This window comes from Notamacropus eugenii, chromosome 5, assembly GCF_028372415.1.
Source record: "Notamacropus eugenii isolate mMacEug1 chromosome 5, mMacEug1.pri_v2, whole genome shotgun sequence".
Taxonomy (NCBI): domain Eukaryota; kingdom Metazoa; phylum Chordata; class Mammalia; order Diprotodontia; family Macropodidae; genus Notamacropus; species Notamacropus eugenii.
This window is the reverse complement of record NC_092876.1, coordinates 143,110,244-143,127,228: the sequence shown is the minus strand read 5'-3', so window position 1 is coordinate 143,127,228 and position 16,985 is coordinate 143,110,244. Positions and strand designations below refer to the sequence as shown.

Sequence of the window (16,985 nt, the reverse complement as noted above, 5' to 3'; positions counted from 1 at the left end):
ATATAAATGTTAATTGATCTTTGACTGAGTTGTGATCCTTTTGATTCATTCAAGGGACTAATTTATACCTCATAAAGAGATCACATGATGTCGTCTTATTTTTTACAGTTAGTTTAACGTCTCTTTCATTGGCCCCTCCCTTAAATAAGAACTACTCCCTTAGATAAGGACATTAATATTCTTATTTCTATAGATTATATCACACCAGTCTAATTTCTCTACTATTTGAGGTAATAGCACAACTTATGGATACATCCAACCTCTAATATCTTATGACTGAAACATTAACTATGTAAAAAAAAAACTATGTAAAAACACAGATTGTATCTCATACAAAAAGAAAAACACGACACCATCATAACAGGTCTGGAAACCATGTAATGTGAGAAATGTAAAATGTGTATGACCTGGAGGAGAAAAGACACAACACAGTAACTCTTCAAATATGTAAAGATCTGTTTTCTAGAAAAGATCTTTAGATGTAGGAAAGATCTATTCTAAATTGCTCCAAGGGTAGAAGTAGGCAAAGCTAATGGGTAGAAATACAAATCAGATTTCCATTCAACACAAAACCTTTCTAACAAGAGGTTGCCCAACAATGGAACAGTCACCTCATAAAATGTTGACTTTTACATCAATTACAGGTATTCAAGAAGATATTTCTAACAATATGAAATGCTGGAAAAAAGATTCCAGTGCTGAATTAGACTGAAGAACCCCTAATGTTTCATTTAACTAAAACATTCTATGATGACTAACTATTATTCTAATGAGAGTTAGCATTCTCATCCTGAGTTGTCCAGAAGCCAAGTTTATTTTCCTTGACTTCATTTGATATTAACTCAGAACTAATTTTTTTAAGTCCAAGGAGACTACAACAAGAGAGTCTATCAAGGTGTCAGAGTGAAACACACAGTCAAGGATCTGCTGGCAGAAAAACGATCCAGGCAAACAAGTAATTCAAGATTTAATGTAAGTTCCAATTTAACTTTTAAATGCAATCTTAAATTATAGTATGCTTTTCATATGAAGTTCCCTATTCTATCATCCTCTCCCTACCTCAATACATACTTACTCATGATATTATAATAGCTAGCCTTCAAGATATGCAAAGTGTTTTACAAATATTGTCTCATTTCATCCTCACAACCCTGTGTGGTAGGTGTTGTTATTGTCCTGTTTTACAGATAAGGAAACTGAGATTGAAGGAGATTAAGTGACTTACCAACACTGTGGCTATATTTGAATTCAGATCTTCCTGACTCCAGGCTCAGTACCCCATCTACTACAACAGCAGATCTATGGGTACTGGTTTAGCCAAAACAGATGTTTCACTATGTTAAGACTATAGGAATCATCTCTGTTGGTATGGTATTAGTTTTCATCAACTTGGGTAACTTTTAATATGGGAACTCCCTCTATCAATGCAGATCACAACTTGCATGTGCTTTCCTAGATAAGTGCTAAGGAGTTAGTTGAGGTTTTATAGAAGAAAAATGGTTTACCCAAGGGCACATAACTTATAACTGTCAGGAGTGGGATTTGAGCCCAGGTTCTGACTCCTTGCTTAACCCTCTGTTCACCATGCCATGCTACCTCTATCACCAAAATATATTATACAGTAATGAGCAAGTCTCATCAAATGTAGCAAAGCCCCACTATAATGGTAGCAGATCCTCAGAGATACTCCTGCCTGTGATGTATAATATCTCAAGTCCATCTCTTGTGGACCTCACTTCATCTGGGAAAAGAGAGTAAACAGGTATTTTTTGCCACTAGCATGCCTTTCTAGGGGTTGCTGAAAGGCTCAGCAAGAAGATAGGGAGCATGTTTGGGGGCAAGAAGGGGGATCAACAAACCAAAACAGCTTAATAGAAGCCTCTTAATCCTGGCATCCAGAGCTCCCAGGTTTGACAGGGCTTCCCCTCACTCCACTAACCAGGTAAGAATGCTGGGTCTCTAGAGAAGGAGAAGGGGAATTAATTACTACTATTATAAAAAGAATATATTGTAAAATTATGTATTCTTTAAGACATAACAATAGATTTATTTTCTGAGTTTTGGTCACCTAGGAATATACTTTAAATAGATCATTTTGTTTCTCTGGAACTTGGTCACAGACTCACAGAATTTCAGAGTTGGGAGAGACCTCAGCAGCCATCTGGACTAATTTGTCTCTAAAAAAAAGAAACCTCTTTCTGTGTGTAGCCCCATTGTGGTCATCCAGTCTTTCCCTGAAAATCTTAAATAAAAGGAAGCCCATTACCTTCCGAGGCAACTTATTCACTTTTGGATAGTTCTAACTGTCAAAAATTTCTTGCCAGAAATGGTAGAGAATATCTGTAATCCTAGCTACCAGAGCTGCTAAGACAAGCAGGTCTCTTGGATTCAGACATGCTGAGCTATAGTGAGTGAAGTTGATCTGGTGTCCACCTAAAGTTCAGGGTGCCCAAGGTGGGGAGGGGGTGTGGATTAAAAAATGAGCAAGTCAAAGGTCCTGTGCCGATGAAAGTGGAACCAGGCCAGTGAGTAAACCCTACCCTTCCAACCTTTCCAAAATAGGAGGACCTAGGTTTTGAGAGAGAGAGAGAGAGAGAGAACAGAAGAAGAAGAAGAAGAAGAGAAAGCAGAAAGGAAGGCAGGAAGGAAGGAAGGAAAGAAGGAAAGAAGAAATTTTTTTTCTGTTATCAAGTCTAAATTTTACCTCTTTGCAACTTTCACCTATTGCTACTGGTTCTCTCTCGAGTCAAACAAAATAAGTCTTATCCCTCTTTCATGAAAAAGTCCTTCAAGTCCTTGAAGAGCTATTGTGACTCCTGAGACCTCTTGTCCAGTCTCAAAATCATTACTTCCATCAACCAGTCCTCATATGACATGGACTTGAGACATTTCAGCATTATGGTCATTCTGCTCTGAACATTCTTCATCATATCAGTGAACTTCTTAAAATGTGACTCCTAGAATGCAACAAAATATTCCGTATGTAATCTGACCCAGATAGAGTACAATGACCCTGGGTTCTATGTTTTCCTTAATGCAGCCCAAGATCACATTACTTTTCTGGATAACAAATCACACTGTTGACTAAGAGCTTGAAAGTCTATTAAAGCACCCAGATCTTTGTTCAGATGAACTACTGTATTGCCACAAAAAGGAACACAGCATCAATGATTCATCAATCTAGAGCTGGAAAAGACTTCAGCTGCCATCTAATCCAATCCTCATTTTATAGAGGAGGGAAGAAGTTGGGTGACTTGTTCTAGGTCACACAGGTCAGCATTACAAATAGAATTTGAGTCCAGGTCCTCTGACTCCCAAGATTATGCTCTTTCTACTATATCAGATTGCCCAATTTATATTTGTAAAGTTTACTTGGAGTGTGTAGGGCAGCAAGAATAAAATTTTACATTTATCTCTATTAAATGTCATCTTATTGGAACTGGCCTAGTGTTTATAGAATCATAAATTTAGAGCTGTAATAGATCATCAAGTCTAACCCCTTTCATTTTACAAATCATGAAACAGAGGCAACTGGAAAGATTGCTTCATGTTAGGAGGTAGAAGGGCCCAGATCCTTAGAAAACATTCCATCAGAGCTTAGATATGTACCACTCTACCAAGTGATAAGAAGAATAACCTCAAAAGACCTATACCCAATGCAGAGTAACTCCTCCAGTCCTACAGAGATCCTGTGATAGACAAGCCAGGCTAGACTAAGAGCCAAGCACAGAGGTCAGAGCAGGAGACTCCTGGAGCTTTAGAGTAGCTCCAGCATTCCATACCTGAGTTCGGTACTGCCTAAGCCTAGCCAAGTCCAAACCTTCTCTGAAGCCAATGAGTGCAGAAGAGTGACTTGGAACCCTGCCCACACTATTCAGTTGCATAATTTAATCCAAATACAGGCTCCACGATAAGCAAATCCAGGAAAACTCCAAACACCATGAAGAAATAACTTGATTTAGGAAAACCCCAGAGGGTAAACCTCAATAAGGATAGTGGATAGCAACTCTACAAGTCCAAGTAAGCCTCAGAGAAAAATAATGCCCTTGACAGAAAAGTACCTAGGGGAAATGAAACAAGAAATGCAAAATTCAAAATCTAAGGAGGAAAGAATGGCAAAGAAAATGGACCCTTTAGAACGGATGATGGAAAATCTCAGTCAAGAACTGAATGCCCTAAAAATTAGAATGGGTTAGATAAATAACAATAACTAGGTAACAATCATGATTTCAGAAAAAACTAAAACTTAAAGCTGTAACAGGGAAGTGACATTATGCACAATAGATAATAAGTCAATATCAAAACTATACTAATGGAGAGGAACCTTAATATATATATCTTTCAGACCTAAACAAATCTAACTAAAAGATAAACAAAAAAGAAGACAAGGATTTGAATCAAACTTGAGAAAAAATTAGAAATGATAGACTTCTGGCAATTACAGATTGGGAACAGAAAGGAATTTATATGATTCCCAAGTGTACATGCCAACTTAAAAACTGATTATGTATTAGGACATCAAGATCTCATTTTTTAAATGTAGGAAAGCAAAAATACTAAATATATTTAAATATATTTAAAGATCATAATGCAATAAAAAATTAAATTCAATAAAAGGCCCTTAAAAAGAATTTGAAACTAACTGGAGACTGAATTACATAATTCTAAAGAATTAGTATATCAAAGAATAAATTAAAGAAACAATAAAAAAACTTCATCAGAGAAAATTTCAATAATAAGACAATATGACAGTTATAGAATGCAGCTAAAGCAGGTCTCAGAAGACCTAAATAATTGGAGAAACATGAATTGTTCATTGGTAAGTCAATATAATAAAAATTACAAAATTACCTAAATTAATTTACTGATTTAGTGCTATACTAATCATACTCCCAAAAGAATATTTTCTAGAGTTAGAAAAATGATAAAATTCATATGGAGGAACAAAAGATCAATAATCTCAAGGAAAATAATGGAAAAAGTGGTTTTAAAAAGTAGTACCAGATTTCAAACTGTACTATAAAGAAGTAATCATTAATCATTAATCTATTTCGAGAGAGAGAGAGAGAGAGAGAGAGAGAGAATGAGAGAGAGATCCATGGAGCAGTTTGGGTACACAACATACAGAAGCAAACAGACACAGTAGCGTAGTCTTTGATAAGCCGAAAGATTCCAGTTACTCAAGAGATGAATTCAATTTTTACAATAACTACTAGGAAAATTGGGCAGTTCTCTTGAAGAATTTAAATTTAGACAAACAAGTCACATCATAAACCAATATAATTCCAAATGGTTGCACCTAGATATAAATGGTCACATCGTAAACAAATTAGAGGAACAAGGAAGAAATTGCCTTGTGAAACTATCAATAGGCAGAGTTCATGGCTAAATAAGTGACAGAATCATGGAAGATAAAATGGATAATTTTGACCATATGTAATTTAAAAGTTTTTGTGTAAATAAATGTAATGTAGTAAACGTTAAAAGGGACATAGGTAACCAAAAAAAGAATCTTTGTAGTTAATTTCTCTGATAAAGGTTTTGTTTCTGAGATATATTAAGAACTTGATTCAAATTTGTAAGATTAAGAGTCATTCCCCAATATATAAATGGTCAAAGGATATGAAAAGGCAAGGATATATATCCAAGTCATCAACAATCATATGAAGAACTGCTCTCAATTTCTAATAATTAGAGAAATGCAAATTAAAGCAAATTGAAGTTCCAATTTACACTTATCAATGACAAAAGAGAAAAACAGAAAATATTGGAGAGGCCATGGATAAACAGATATACCAGAGCACTATTGATGGAGCTGTAAATTGATTCTGTCATTCTGGAAAACATTTTGACATTATGACCATAATGTTGGCAACTTCTGTATACCCTTTGATCTGGCTACTTTTGATACCGCTACCAGAGTTAAAGGGGGAGGAGGGGGAGAGAATGATCACTATATACAAAGATGTCTGTAGCAGTTCTTTGTGGTAGCCCAAAGTTGAAAACTAAGGAGAAGGGTTTCCTATTAGGGAATGGCTAAACACATTTTGGTATATATGGCAAATAGCATATTATTGTGCCATAAGAAAAGACAAAATCGAAGATTTCAAGGGTAACTGGGATGATCTTTATGAACTGATGCACAGTGAAGTAAGCAGAAATATGACAATTTATGCAATGGTTACATTATACAGAAAAAGAATTTTGAAAGACTTGAGAACAATGAAGTGTAAACTATGACTATACAATAGTGAAGATAAAACACCCTTCTTGCCTCCTGATACAGAAGTGAACAACTTAAAATTCAGAAAGAGACATATATTTTTGGACATACTAATGTGGGAATTTGTTCTGCCTAATACTCATTATTTATGAGAGATTTGTTTTACTTTTTAATACTTTTTAAAATTTTTAATTAATTAAAATTTTAAAATCTTCTTGTATCCCTTGTATAGCTTGTTTATCCCCCTTACCTGAAATGCCTGTATACTGCTCTCTACCAATTCATATTCCTTTCCTTTTTAATTCTGTTTTAAAATGTGTCTTTGCCATGAAGTCTTCTCTGAGGAGAAGCAACATGTCTCAGGGGAAAAGCACACTGTGTATGTGGTTAGAAGACCCATGTTTGAATCCCAGCTCTGTCATTTACTGCCTTTCTGACTCTAAATGAGTTGTTTGATTTCTCTGAATCTCAGTTCACACATCTTGCAAAGGAAGGCTTTTGACTAAATAATTTCTATGGCCTCTCCCAGTTTTAACCCTATGATCTTATGAGGATAAGTTTTTCTCAATTAATAATACTTGTTTATGATCACTACATTAGCCATTATCTTCACAGCATTAATGTCCAGTATACATAGTTTCCCACTGTAATACTTGTATGTAATTTTTATGAATTTGTATGTATTTTATGAATCCATCACATTTCTATTCCAACCCCTCATTAGGTTGCAAACACCTCAAGCTAGAAACAATATCATTAAAATAATCTCATAAAAACAATTTGCATTATATAGCACATTATGGTAAGCAAAGTACTTTCCCACCACAACACTACAAAACAGATATTATAACCATTAAATTATCCCCACTTTACGGGTGTGGAGAGGGAAGCTCTGAAAGGCTAAATAATTAGCCCAAAGTCACACAACTAATGAGTATTTGGGGTGGAATTAAGATCCAAGTCTCCTGACTTCAAGTCCAGTGTTCTATCCATATCCACTACACCCCACAGGCTTCATGTAATCACCATGTCACTTAAATACAGTGTTGAACATGATGTTCATTAAGTGTTTACTGACTTATTGACTATCATGATGCAAATTGCTGGATGCCATCTGGTCTGTCTTACAATTTCTCTTATCATATAAACCTATCCAAGTAGAAAAAACCCTGGTGATTATAGCATAGCATAGCATCTAAATCATGTCAAATCCAAAAAGAAACACAACCCCTAAGCCAAGCATAAGGATGCCTATAGGCCACATGCTAACATTATCAATATGCTATTTTATCTTTATTAATTTTGTTGAATATTTCTCTCTTACATTAGGACCTGTGTTTGACACCTCTGATCTAGTTCATTCATTATGATTGACCTGTCTAGAACTGAGCTAATATTTCAAGAGTTCTTGTGATCTTGTACTAATACACAGTGAGAAAATGGCTTGATTCTGGATTTAGCTATGCTGCTATATCATTATAAAGATAACTGGATGGCAATTATACTGAGCTCCAGATATGTTTACTGCAAATTTGGAAACATCTTACAGAAATCTATTCTGTTACATCTGAATTCAGAATAGAAATAGTAGTGATGAATGCCAAAGCTGGAAAATCTAAATCCAATATGTACATTGCTAAGTACTTCTATATGCCAAGTGTTCTATTCTGATTATACATAAGACTATATATGGTTTAAAAAAAAACTGAGGGATGCGGCATTAAAACTATGATCTCACTTAGTCTAGTTCCAAATACTTAACTATTCAGTCAGTAACAGTTCTTGAGCATTCACTATGTAGTTCAGTTGTTGTTTAATTGTTTTTCAGTTGTCTGACTCATGCTGTCCCCTTTTGGCGTTTTCTTGGCAAAGATCCTGGAGTTGTTCACCACCTCTCTCTCTAGTTCATTTTATAGGTGAGGAAACTGAGGCAAACAGGATTAAGTGACTTTCCCAGGGTCACACAGCTAATTAAGCATCTGAGGCCGCATTTTAACTCAGGAAGAAGAGTCTTCCTGGCACTCTATCCACTGTTCCACCCAGCTTCCCTCATTCACTATGTACTAGACATTATTCTAGTTGACAGCTAGCTTCACCTTTCTCTCTTCCCAATATCAATCCTTTGGTTAACTGACTCAGTTGTAAACTCCCCTCTGGACTTCCTCACTTCTAGGTCATCCTACCTCCACTAGAGCATTACCAAACCTAACTCTGTATTTCTCTGCCATCCATCTCTTCCATTTTATTTACATGATGCTGAACAGATCTACAAAAAGCCTCACAAGTCTGCTGACTTAGTCAACTACAAACGTATGCTGTCTCATTTCAGTTGGGTTCTCAATGAAGCAAGACAGTCATTTTACTGCTCTATCCCACTCTCCACATTGGATGTTCTAAACTTTCTCTTCTCAAGTTTCCCATACCACTGCCTTGCCCTGTCCTCACAGCTGAAGGCCTTGTTTTCTGATTTACTAAGAAAATATGAACTACCTTTTCTCTTCTTTTCTACATCTACAACCCATTAATTTCACATGTTGCCTCATTATTTTTTATTTTTCCTCAAGTGGAGAGGTGTCTCTTCCCCTTTCTAAAACCCACCCATCTACATGTTCACTTAACCAATCTTTGTCCCACCATCTTCTTCAGCAGACCACCCACTATCATCCCCTCTCCATCTTATCTTCAGTCTCTTCCTATCTATTGCTTCCTTCTTTGGGCAGCTAAGTATAGTGAATAGAATATTTCCCTTAGAATCCAAAGGATCTGCGTTGAAATCCCTAGCCTTCAATACTTATGGCTGTGTCACCTTGGACAAGTCACTTAACTGCTATCTATCCCCATTTTCTCAACTATTAAATGGGATGATAATAGCACCTACCTGCCAGAGTTGTTGTGAGGATCTAATGAAATTGTATTTGTAAAGCAGTTAGAATAATGCCTGATGTATGTGGCTAATAGTAGGTGTTTAATAGTTCTCTTTCTTCCAATGATAAGCATGTGTTTCAAGATTTACAGCCATTTTAAAGTGTTTTTCATTAGTCCACAACATTTATTATTTTCAAAAAAATATGGTTCTCACTCTCAATGAATTTACAATCTTACTGGGGAAGGAGACAGAAAATAAATTAAAAAGCAATAAAAGACAATATGTAATAAAGGCATATTTTGTGTGATAGGATAGTGATGGAGAGTCAGGAGGCATGGGCCCCAGCATCACCCCTAACTAGTTGTGTAGCATATGTACCATAGAAATTCAGAGAAAGGAGAATTATTGTAGGCTCAAATAGAAAATATTATAATACATGTAAGCAAAGGAAATCCAAGCATAAGTAAATAAATCAGTGCGGAAAGAACTTCAAAGAACACATTGGCTTACAGCAGCTGCATCCACAGAAATATATTCAATGACAAAGCACAGCATGGCATTTGCCAAAGATTATTTGCATTTGCAGTATAAACTAGGATTTAACTTCAAGATCCTGCCTGAGGTCATGTAAAGTCTCAATTTCAATGTCATGCTTTTTTTTTTTAACCATCTCCAACTAAGTCTAACTAACAGAATGTATAGCATGATGTCCAAGAGACTGATAGTATGACATCATGGATAGAGCGCTAGACTGAGGGAAAACCTGGGTTCAAGTCCTTTCTCTGACAAGTACTGGTTGTGTGTTCCTGGGTAAGTCATTTAACTTCTTACACAAACCCTAACTTATTAAAGAAGTGGCAGATCAGCACTGGTAGAAGAAGTTTCCCTACCAAAGATGACCCAAATTGATCAAATCACAAGTCTGAACCACTGACCCTACCTAAGTCCCACCACAAATATAAGAATGAGTAAGTTACAGAAGTTTGGTAATTATCTTGTCTTAGATAGCTTCAATGAAACAACTGAATAACTGGCGTCTATATAATGTTTATCCTGGTAGAATCTACTCTGATTATACTGCTTGATATAAGCCACAACAATATGTATGCACATCTTATATCTGTTAGGAAACCCTCCAAGGTGAGAAGCAGTATGGCATAGTGGATTGAGAGATTGCCTTGAAGCACAAAGACCTGAGTTTAAGTCCTGCTGTAGACACATACTCATTGTGTGATCTGGGAAAATTCCATAATCCCTCCATGCTCTCTAAAATGTTACATTTCAAAGAAAATGTCAACCTGCATTAATAAAAGTTGTTTTTTCATGTGAAGATCCCTATACACATAAAATCAAAGGTCCAATACCAGACTGGTCACTGTGTGGTTACTTCCCATGTCCACATTGTGGGTTTCCAGTCAACCCTCCAGTGTTGCTCCCTCCATCTAGGTTTTGCAAGCTACATCTTTCTCTAGTCAATCTCTGATCACATGGGAAGGCTTTCATCATGTTTGTCTATGCTGGTGGTGGCTTTTCTAGTGGATTACCTTTCCTATTGTCTATAAACTTCTGGCTGACATTTTGTGCAGTTATAGAATCTATATAGGAAGTCGTTCACTGGAATTGCTTGTTGGATTTCTTGGTCATTGTTTGGTTTCAGGGTTTTGGGAGGTTTTAGGTTTTGTTTTTTCAGTAGAGATGAGGAAGCTGGACCTTCTCGTAATAATTGTTACATTGGCTGAATTTCCATAGGAAATGGCAGTAGTATATATTAATATCTGTTCCTTTTTTAACAATTGCTATTTGGGGGAATCAGTTGTTGTTCTTCAATCATTTCAGTCATGTCTGACTCTTTGTGACCCCATTTGGGATTTTTTTGACAAAGATACTGGAGTGGTTTGCCATTTCCTTCTCCAGCTCATTTTACAGATGAATTGAGGGATCAATAGCTTCTTTAAATAAGTTGAATTGGAGCTATTTTAAATGCACGCTATATCTTCTTAACTTTATTTTTTATTTTAACTTAGGGTGGATTTTGGTCTTTACCTAATAAGATAATTGTATGACTGTATACAGAAAGCTGCTTCAGAAATGATTTCCCTTTGGGTTCCAGCCATACCCTGAACTGCAAGACTGATCAGAATCACTCACTGTGAGTGTCTGTGCAGTTTTATGCTAAGGGAGACAAAAGGGAGGCAGAGCCTTTTACAAATGTAAATGGAGTCATTCTAATTGTTTCTGTTCATCCGTTTTCCTGTTTCTCCCGCTCAAGAATATGTCCCTTTCTAACCTAGATGAATCAATCCTTTTCTATCATTCTGCTACCAGTCCTACAGAACAAAAAGAGATCCACATTAAACTCAAGGCCATTTTGCATTTTCTCTTCCATTTTGTTGGTTGTCATAACCAAAGAAATAGTTACTTAGTAGCAAGCCTACTTATGATGTCTTCTCCATATTTACATGGGCTGATTTTCAGAAAGTAGGTACCATACTTTGCTAATTTGATCGTTGGAGTCTTTCCAACATGGTAATACTTTTCTAGACTTTATATTCTGCTGACCACTAAGTCAGAACCCAGGGTTACGTGCAGACCATGATGAAGTCTTGGAGTAGGATTTCATGAACATAGGACATAGATGATGACCATAAAAACACATATTCAAAGGTGCAGGATTATGGCAGCAAAGTAGAGCAAAAAGAGTTCTGGGTTTGAGGTTGGGAAACCAGGCAAATTCTGGTTCTGTTATTTATTCAGGTTAGATTACAGAGACAAAAGGTATTTAACAGTGACGTGGAAGATGGGTAAAAATCAATATGCGTATACGTGTGTGTGCACACAAGGGTGTGGTGTATAGATAAATATAGATACATACATACATCTATGTACACAAAGCCAAATCATACACATATTGCAAAATGTGGCAAGGTGATCTACCCTGTTTATACTTGCCATGTGTATGTATGTGTATGTGTATGTGCATGTGTGTGCATGTGCATGTGCGTGTGCGTGTGTGTGTGTGTGTGTGTGTGTGTGTGTGTGTGTGTGTAGCAAGCAGAGAGTTGCTTGGGGCACTGAGGTTCAGCGACTGCATGGGGTCACATGGCTAATATTTGTCAGAGGCAGGGCCTGAACCACAGCTTTCTAGACTCCAAGATTTCTGTCTCTACCCCATGATACTTCTGAAGTTTGACATCTAAACAGAAAGCAACATTTAGCCATGTTTCCATTTGGTAATGTTCTTTTTTCTGCATATATTTAAGTAATTCTTTAAATCACAATTATAGTTTTTTTCATTTTCCATGTTTCCCTTAGTTTTATATTCAAACCATTAACAAAAAAAACCTATTTCAAGTATTGATCCCATTCAAATTACATAGGCAAGATTATAGTATTAGCCAGATTTCCTTGTTTGTTATATTTTTCTGATTGCTTTGAAAAAATAAATATCATGAATGCAGAGAGATATAGTACATTTTGCAAAACAGCAGGCAAGTGAATGTTACACATCTATTGTCTAGGCATGCTGTTTGATCTTTGTTTAGAAATTAGTAAACCTTAACTGAGAAACAGATGTGCTTACCTCCTTGCGCTATCCTGATAATTGCCTTTCTTTCCACCAGGGATGTTAACTAATGATTTGTTTAATGAGATATCCAACTGTTGCCATTCTACAACAATTTAATCTATATTTACTTCTTAATAACTTTACATTGCAATGTTGATATTTGCAATTTGCATTTTGATTTTTTTTTTTATAAATTAGGGAAGGGTAATAGATAATTGGAGAAAGCGTGTAATTTCTAATTTCATCTGATTTCTTTGGAACTTTGGGAAGTAGAGCAAAGAAAATTCTTCCACCATCTCCAAAACAAAGAAAAGTGATTACAATCACTTAAACACCAAAAAAGAGCATTTCCGTACACAGAAGACACAAAAGAATATTTTCTATGAAACCATGATCTCTATTTTATTCCACTTGCTTTTTAAAAAAAAATATGATAAATAGTATACTCCACTTTCAAAACTGTCCTGTTTCTCTGTGTACTCATTTGGCCTTCCTTCTGTTCTTTTCTATGCATTTTTTAAAATGTCACAATGGCTTTCTTTTTTTTTCCTCTCCCTATCTCTCCCTCCCCCATTAAAATTCTCGAAGAAGAAAGAGAAAAAAAAAAACCACATTTGTAACAAATGAGCAAAGTCCAGCAAAATGAATCATTGGCCAAGTCCCAAAATATATCTTTCTGCATCATGAGTCCATCACACATTTGTCATGAACTGGGTAACAAAAGTTTTCTGGAGACATACCTAATCATTACATTCATCAAGTCTCTTTTTCAAAATACACTTTTTCATTAATGTTTTCCAATTACATGTAAAACAATTTTAACAATCATTTTTTTAAAAATTTTAGTTCCAAATTCTCTCCCTCCTTCCCATTTCTTCCCCGTACTTGAGAAAGCAAAAACCCCAAGAAAAATAAGGAAAGTGAAAAAGTATGCTTCAGTCTGCATTCAACTCATCAGTTCTCTGCCTCTGAAGGTGGATACCATTTTTTATCTTGGGTCCTTTGGAATTGTCTTGATCAGAGTAGCTAAGTCTTTCACATTTGATCATTGTGACAATATTTCTGTTAGCATGCACAATGTTCTCCTGCCCACTTAGGCTCACTCCACTTTGCATGAATTCATGTAAGTCTTCACAGGTTTTTCTGAAACCATCCTGCTTGTCATTTTTTATAGTACAGGAGTATTCCATCACAATCATATACCACAACTTGTTCTGCCATTTCCCAGTTGAGGGATATCCCCTCAATTTCCAATTCCTTGCCACCACAAAAAAAATCTGCTATAAATATTTTTGTACAAATAAGTCCTTTTCCCTTTTCTTGTTGTCTTTGGGATGTAGACCTAGTAGCAGCATTGCTGGGTCAAAGGGTATGCACAATTTTATAGCACTGTGGGCACAGTTTCAAATTGTTCTCTAGAATGGTTGGCCTATTTCACAACTCCACCAACAGTGCACCAATGTCCCAATTTTTCCACATCACCTCCATGATCTGTCCTTTTCTCTTTCAGTCATGTTAGTCAGTCTGATAGGTATGAAGATCACTTTGATTTCTTCTTCTAAAAGCTATTTATTCATATCCTTCAGTCATATATCAACTGGGGAATGGCTCTTATTTTTATAAATTTGGATTAGTCCTATATAGTTTAGAAATTAAGCCTTCATTAGAGAAACTTAGTGCCCATAGTTTCCCATTTTCCTTCTAATCTTAGCTACATTTGTTTATTTGTGCAAAAGCATTTTAATTTCATGTAATCCAAATTATCTATTTCACTTCCATAATCTTTTCTATCTCTTGTTTAGCTATAAACTCTTCCCTTATCCATAGATCTAATAGGTACATTTTTTCCAGGCTCCTCTAATTGACTTATGACATTACCCTTTATTTCTAAATCATGTGCCCATTTTGACCTCATCTTGGTATACAGTATGAGATGTTTGTCTGTGAATTTCTGCCAAACTGTTTTCAAGTTAGTATTTGTCAGATATTGAGTTCTTATCCCCAGAAGCTTGGATCTTATCAAACATTGGATTTCTATGGTAATTTATGTCTTGTGTACCTAATCAATTTCACTGATCCACCATTCTATTTCTTAGTCAGTACCAAATTGTTTTGATGATTGCCACCTTCCTTCACATTTATTTCCATTAATTCCCTTGATATTCTTGACCTTTTGTTCTTTCTGATGAATTTTGTTATTATCTTTTCTAGCTCTATAGAATAATTAAGTAATTTAAGTAAATTAATTTAGGTAGAATTTTCATTTTTTATTATATTAGCTCAGCTTACCCAAGAGCAATTAATATTTCTCCAATTGTTTAGCACACAATTATTTGTGTGAAAAAGTTTTGCAATTCTGTACTATACTATAGTTCCTATCTTTATCTTAGTAGGTAGACTCCTAAGTACTTTATTTAATTGTTTTAAATTAAATTGTTTTAAATATCTCTCCCTCCTGGACTTTGTTGATAATATATAGAAATATTGGTGATTTATGTGAATTTATTTTATATCTTGCAATTTTACTAAAGTTGTTAAATGTTTCAACTAAATTTTAGTTGATTCTCTAGAATTCTATAAATATACCATCATATAGTCTGCAAAGAGTAATAATTTTGTTTCTTCATTGCCCATTCTAATTCCTTTCATTTCTGGTTCATGTCTTGTTGATATAGCTAGCATTTCTGGTACAATATTTAATAATAGTGGTAATAATAAATGTCCTTGCTTTACCCCTGAGCTTATTGGGAAGGCTTTAAGTTTATCCTTTTATAGATAACGCTTGCTCTTACTTTTAGATAGTTATTGCTTATCATTATAAGAAAGGCTCCATTTACTCTTATGCTTTCTAGTATTTTAAATAGTGTGTGTTTTGTCAAAGGTTTTTTGTTGCAATTGATGTAATAATATGATTGTTGTTGTTTTGTTTTGGCACGGTCAGTTATCCTGATAGTTTTCTTAACTCATCAAGTCTTGGGTCTTTCAAAGTTCTTTTTCTTTAAAATGTTGCTTTGTATAAAATGATCTTCCAGTTCTGCTTATTTTACTCTGCTTTAGTCCACATTACTCAGAATTCTTTAAAATCATTTCTTTGATCATTCCTTACAGCAGAATAATATTCCACTATGTTCATATATCACAATTAGTAGAGCCCTTACCTAATTATCTAAAAGACAATCTAAGGCACCTGCTTAAATTCTAATTTTTGTCTTTTGCCTCCTTTTACTCCCTACTTGAGGATTAATTGTAACTATTCCCTTTTAAAGTCCCACCCCGCATCCTTGCCTTTTTCTCTATTAAGTTTGATATATTGCTCACAACTCTATGTTTGTTCAACCACTTTTGTCCATTCCAGGTGAATGTGAGGTTCATCTAATGTTTGCTTTCTTTACCCTTTCCTCCATGTTTATATACTCTTCATATGCAACTCAGTTATAAAAAAGAACAAGCTCCACATCATTCCTCCTTTCTGTTGTTAGTGTATTACTTTTTTAATTCAAATCCACACAACAGAAGCAATCCACCCCAAGACTTCTGTTTATATTACTTGACTCTCTTAATACCCTTTGAAGGCATTGAGTTTTAAAGAGACACTTGTTTCTTCTGCACCTATAAGAATATTAGCATGACATCATCCTAAAGTTCCTTCCAAGGGATCAAATAAATTTATATTTCTAGGTTTCTGTTGACACTTATGTTTGTATTTCAAAGTTCCTACTAATCTCTGATGATTTTTTTTAAATCAGAAATGCTTGAAAGTCTTCTATTCCAATGAAGACCCATTTTTCTTCTATAGGATATTCTCAACTTTGCAGGGTAGGTTTTTTGTTGTTGTAAGCCTACATCTATAGTTTTTAGAATATTTATTTCAAGATCTCCTCTAACTTTCATTCAAAGCTTCTAGGTTTTATGTGATCTTTACTGTGCTCCCTTGGAACATAAGCCTCTTCTTTCAGGACACTTGTAGTGATTTTTCTTTGAAATTAGAACTCTGGGTTTTAGCTATAAAATGCTATGGGACTTTTCTTTTTGGGATTCCTTTCAAGAAGTATTTGGTAGATTCTTTTTTCTCTACTTTTTCCCCTGGTTCTAACAGATCTGAGTAGTTTTTCTTTATAACTTCTTGTTAATTTCAAGGCTTCAAAAACAAAATCTTGATTCAGAGGATCCAATGATTCTTAAATTACTTCTCCTTGACTTGCTTTCCAAGTCAGTTATTTTTCTTATCAGATATCATACATTTTCTTTATTTTTGCAATCCTATGATTTTGTTCTAATATTTCCTTCTGGCTCATGGAATCCTTGATACCTGCTTTGTCTAATTTAGTTCT

At 35.1% G+C, this 16,985-nt stretch overlaps 1 protein-coding gene across 1 annotated transcript in view; it reads left to right on the top strand.

The window, feature by feature from the left end:
* Nucleotides 1-16,985, top strand: part of POU2AF2 (POU class 2 homeobox associating factor 2) — a 66,622-nt gene that overhangs the window by 15,708 nt on the left and 33,929 nt on the right. Inside the window, exon 5 of the mRNA XM_072615672.1 lies at nucleotides 863-972. Within this exon, the coding sequence (XP_072471773.1) occupies nucleotides 863-972 (110 nt within the window). The remainder of the gene's footprint in view (nucleotides 1-862; nucleotides 973-16,985) is intronic.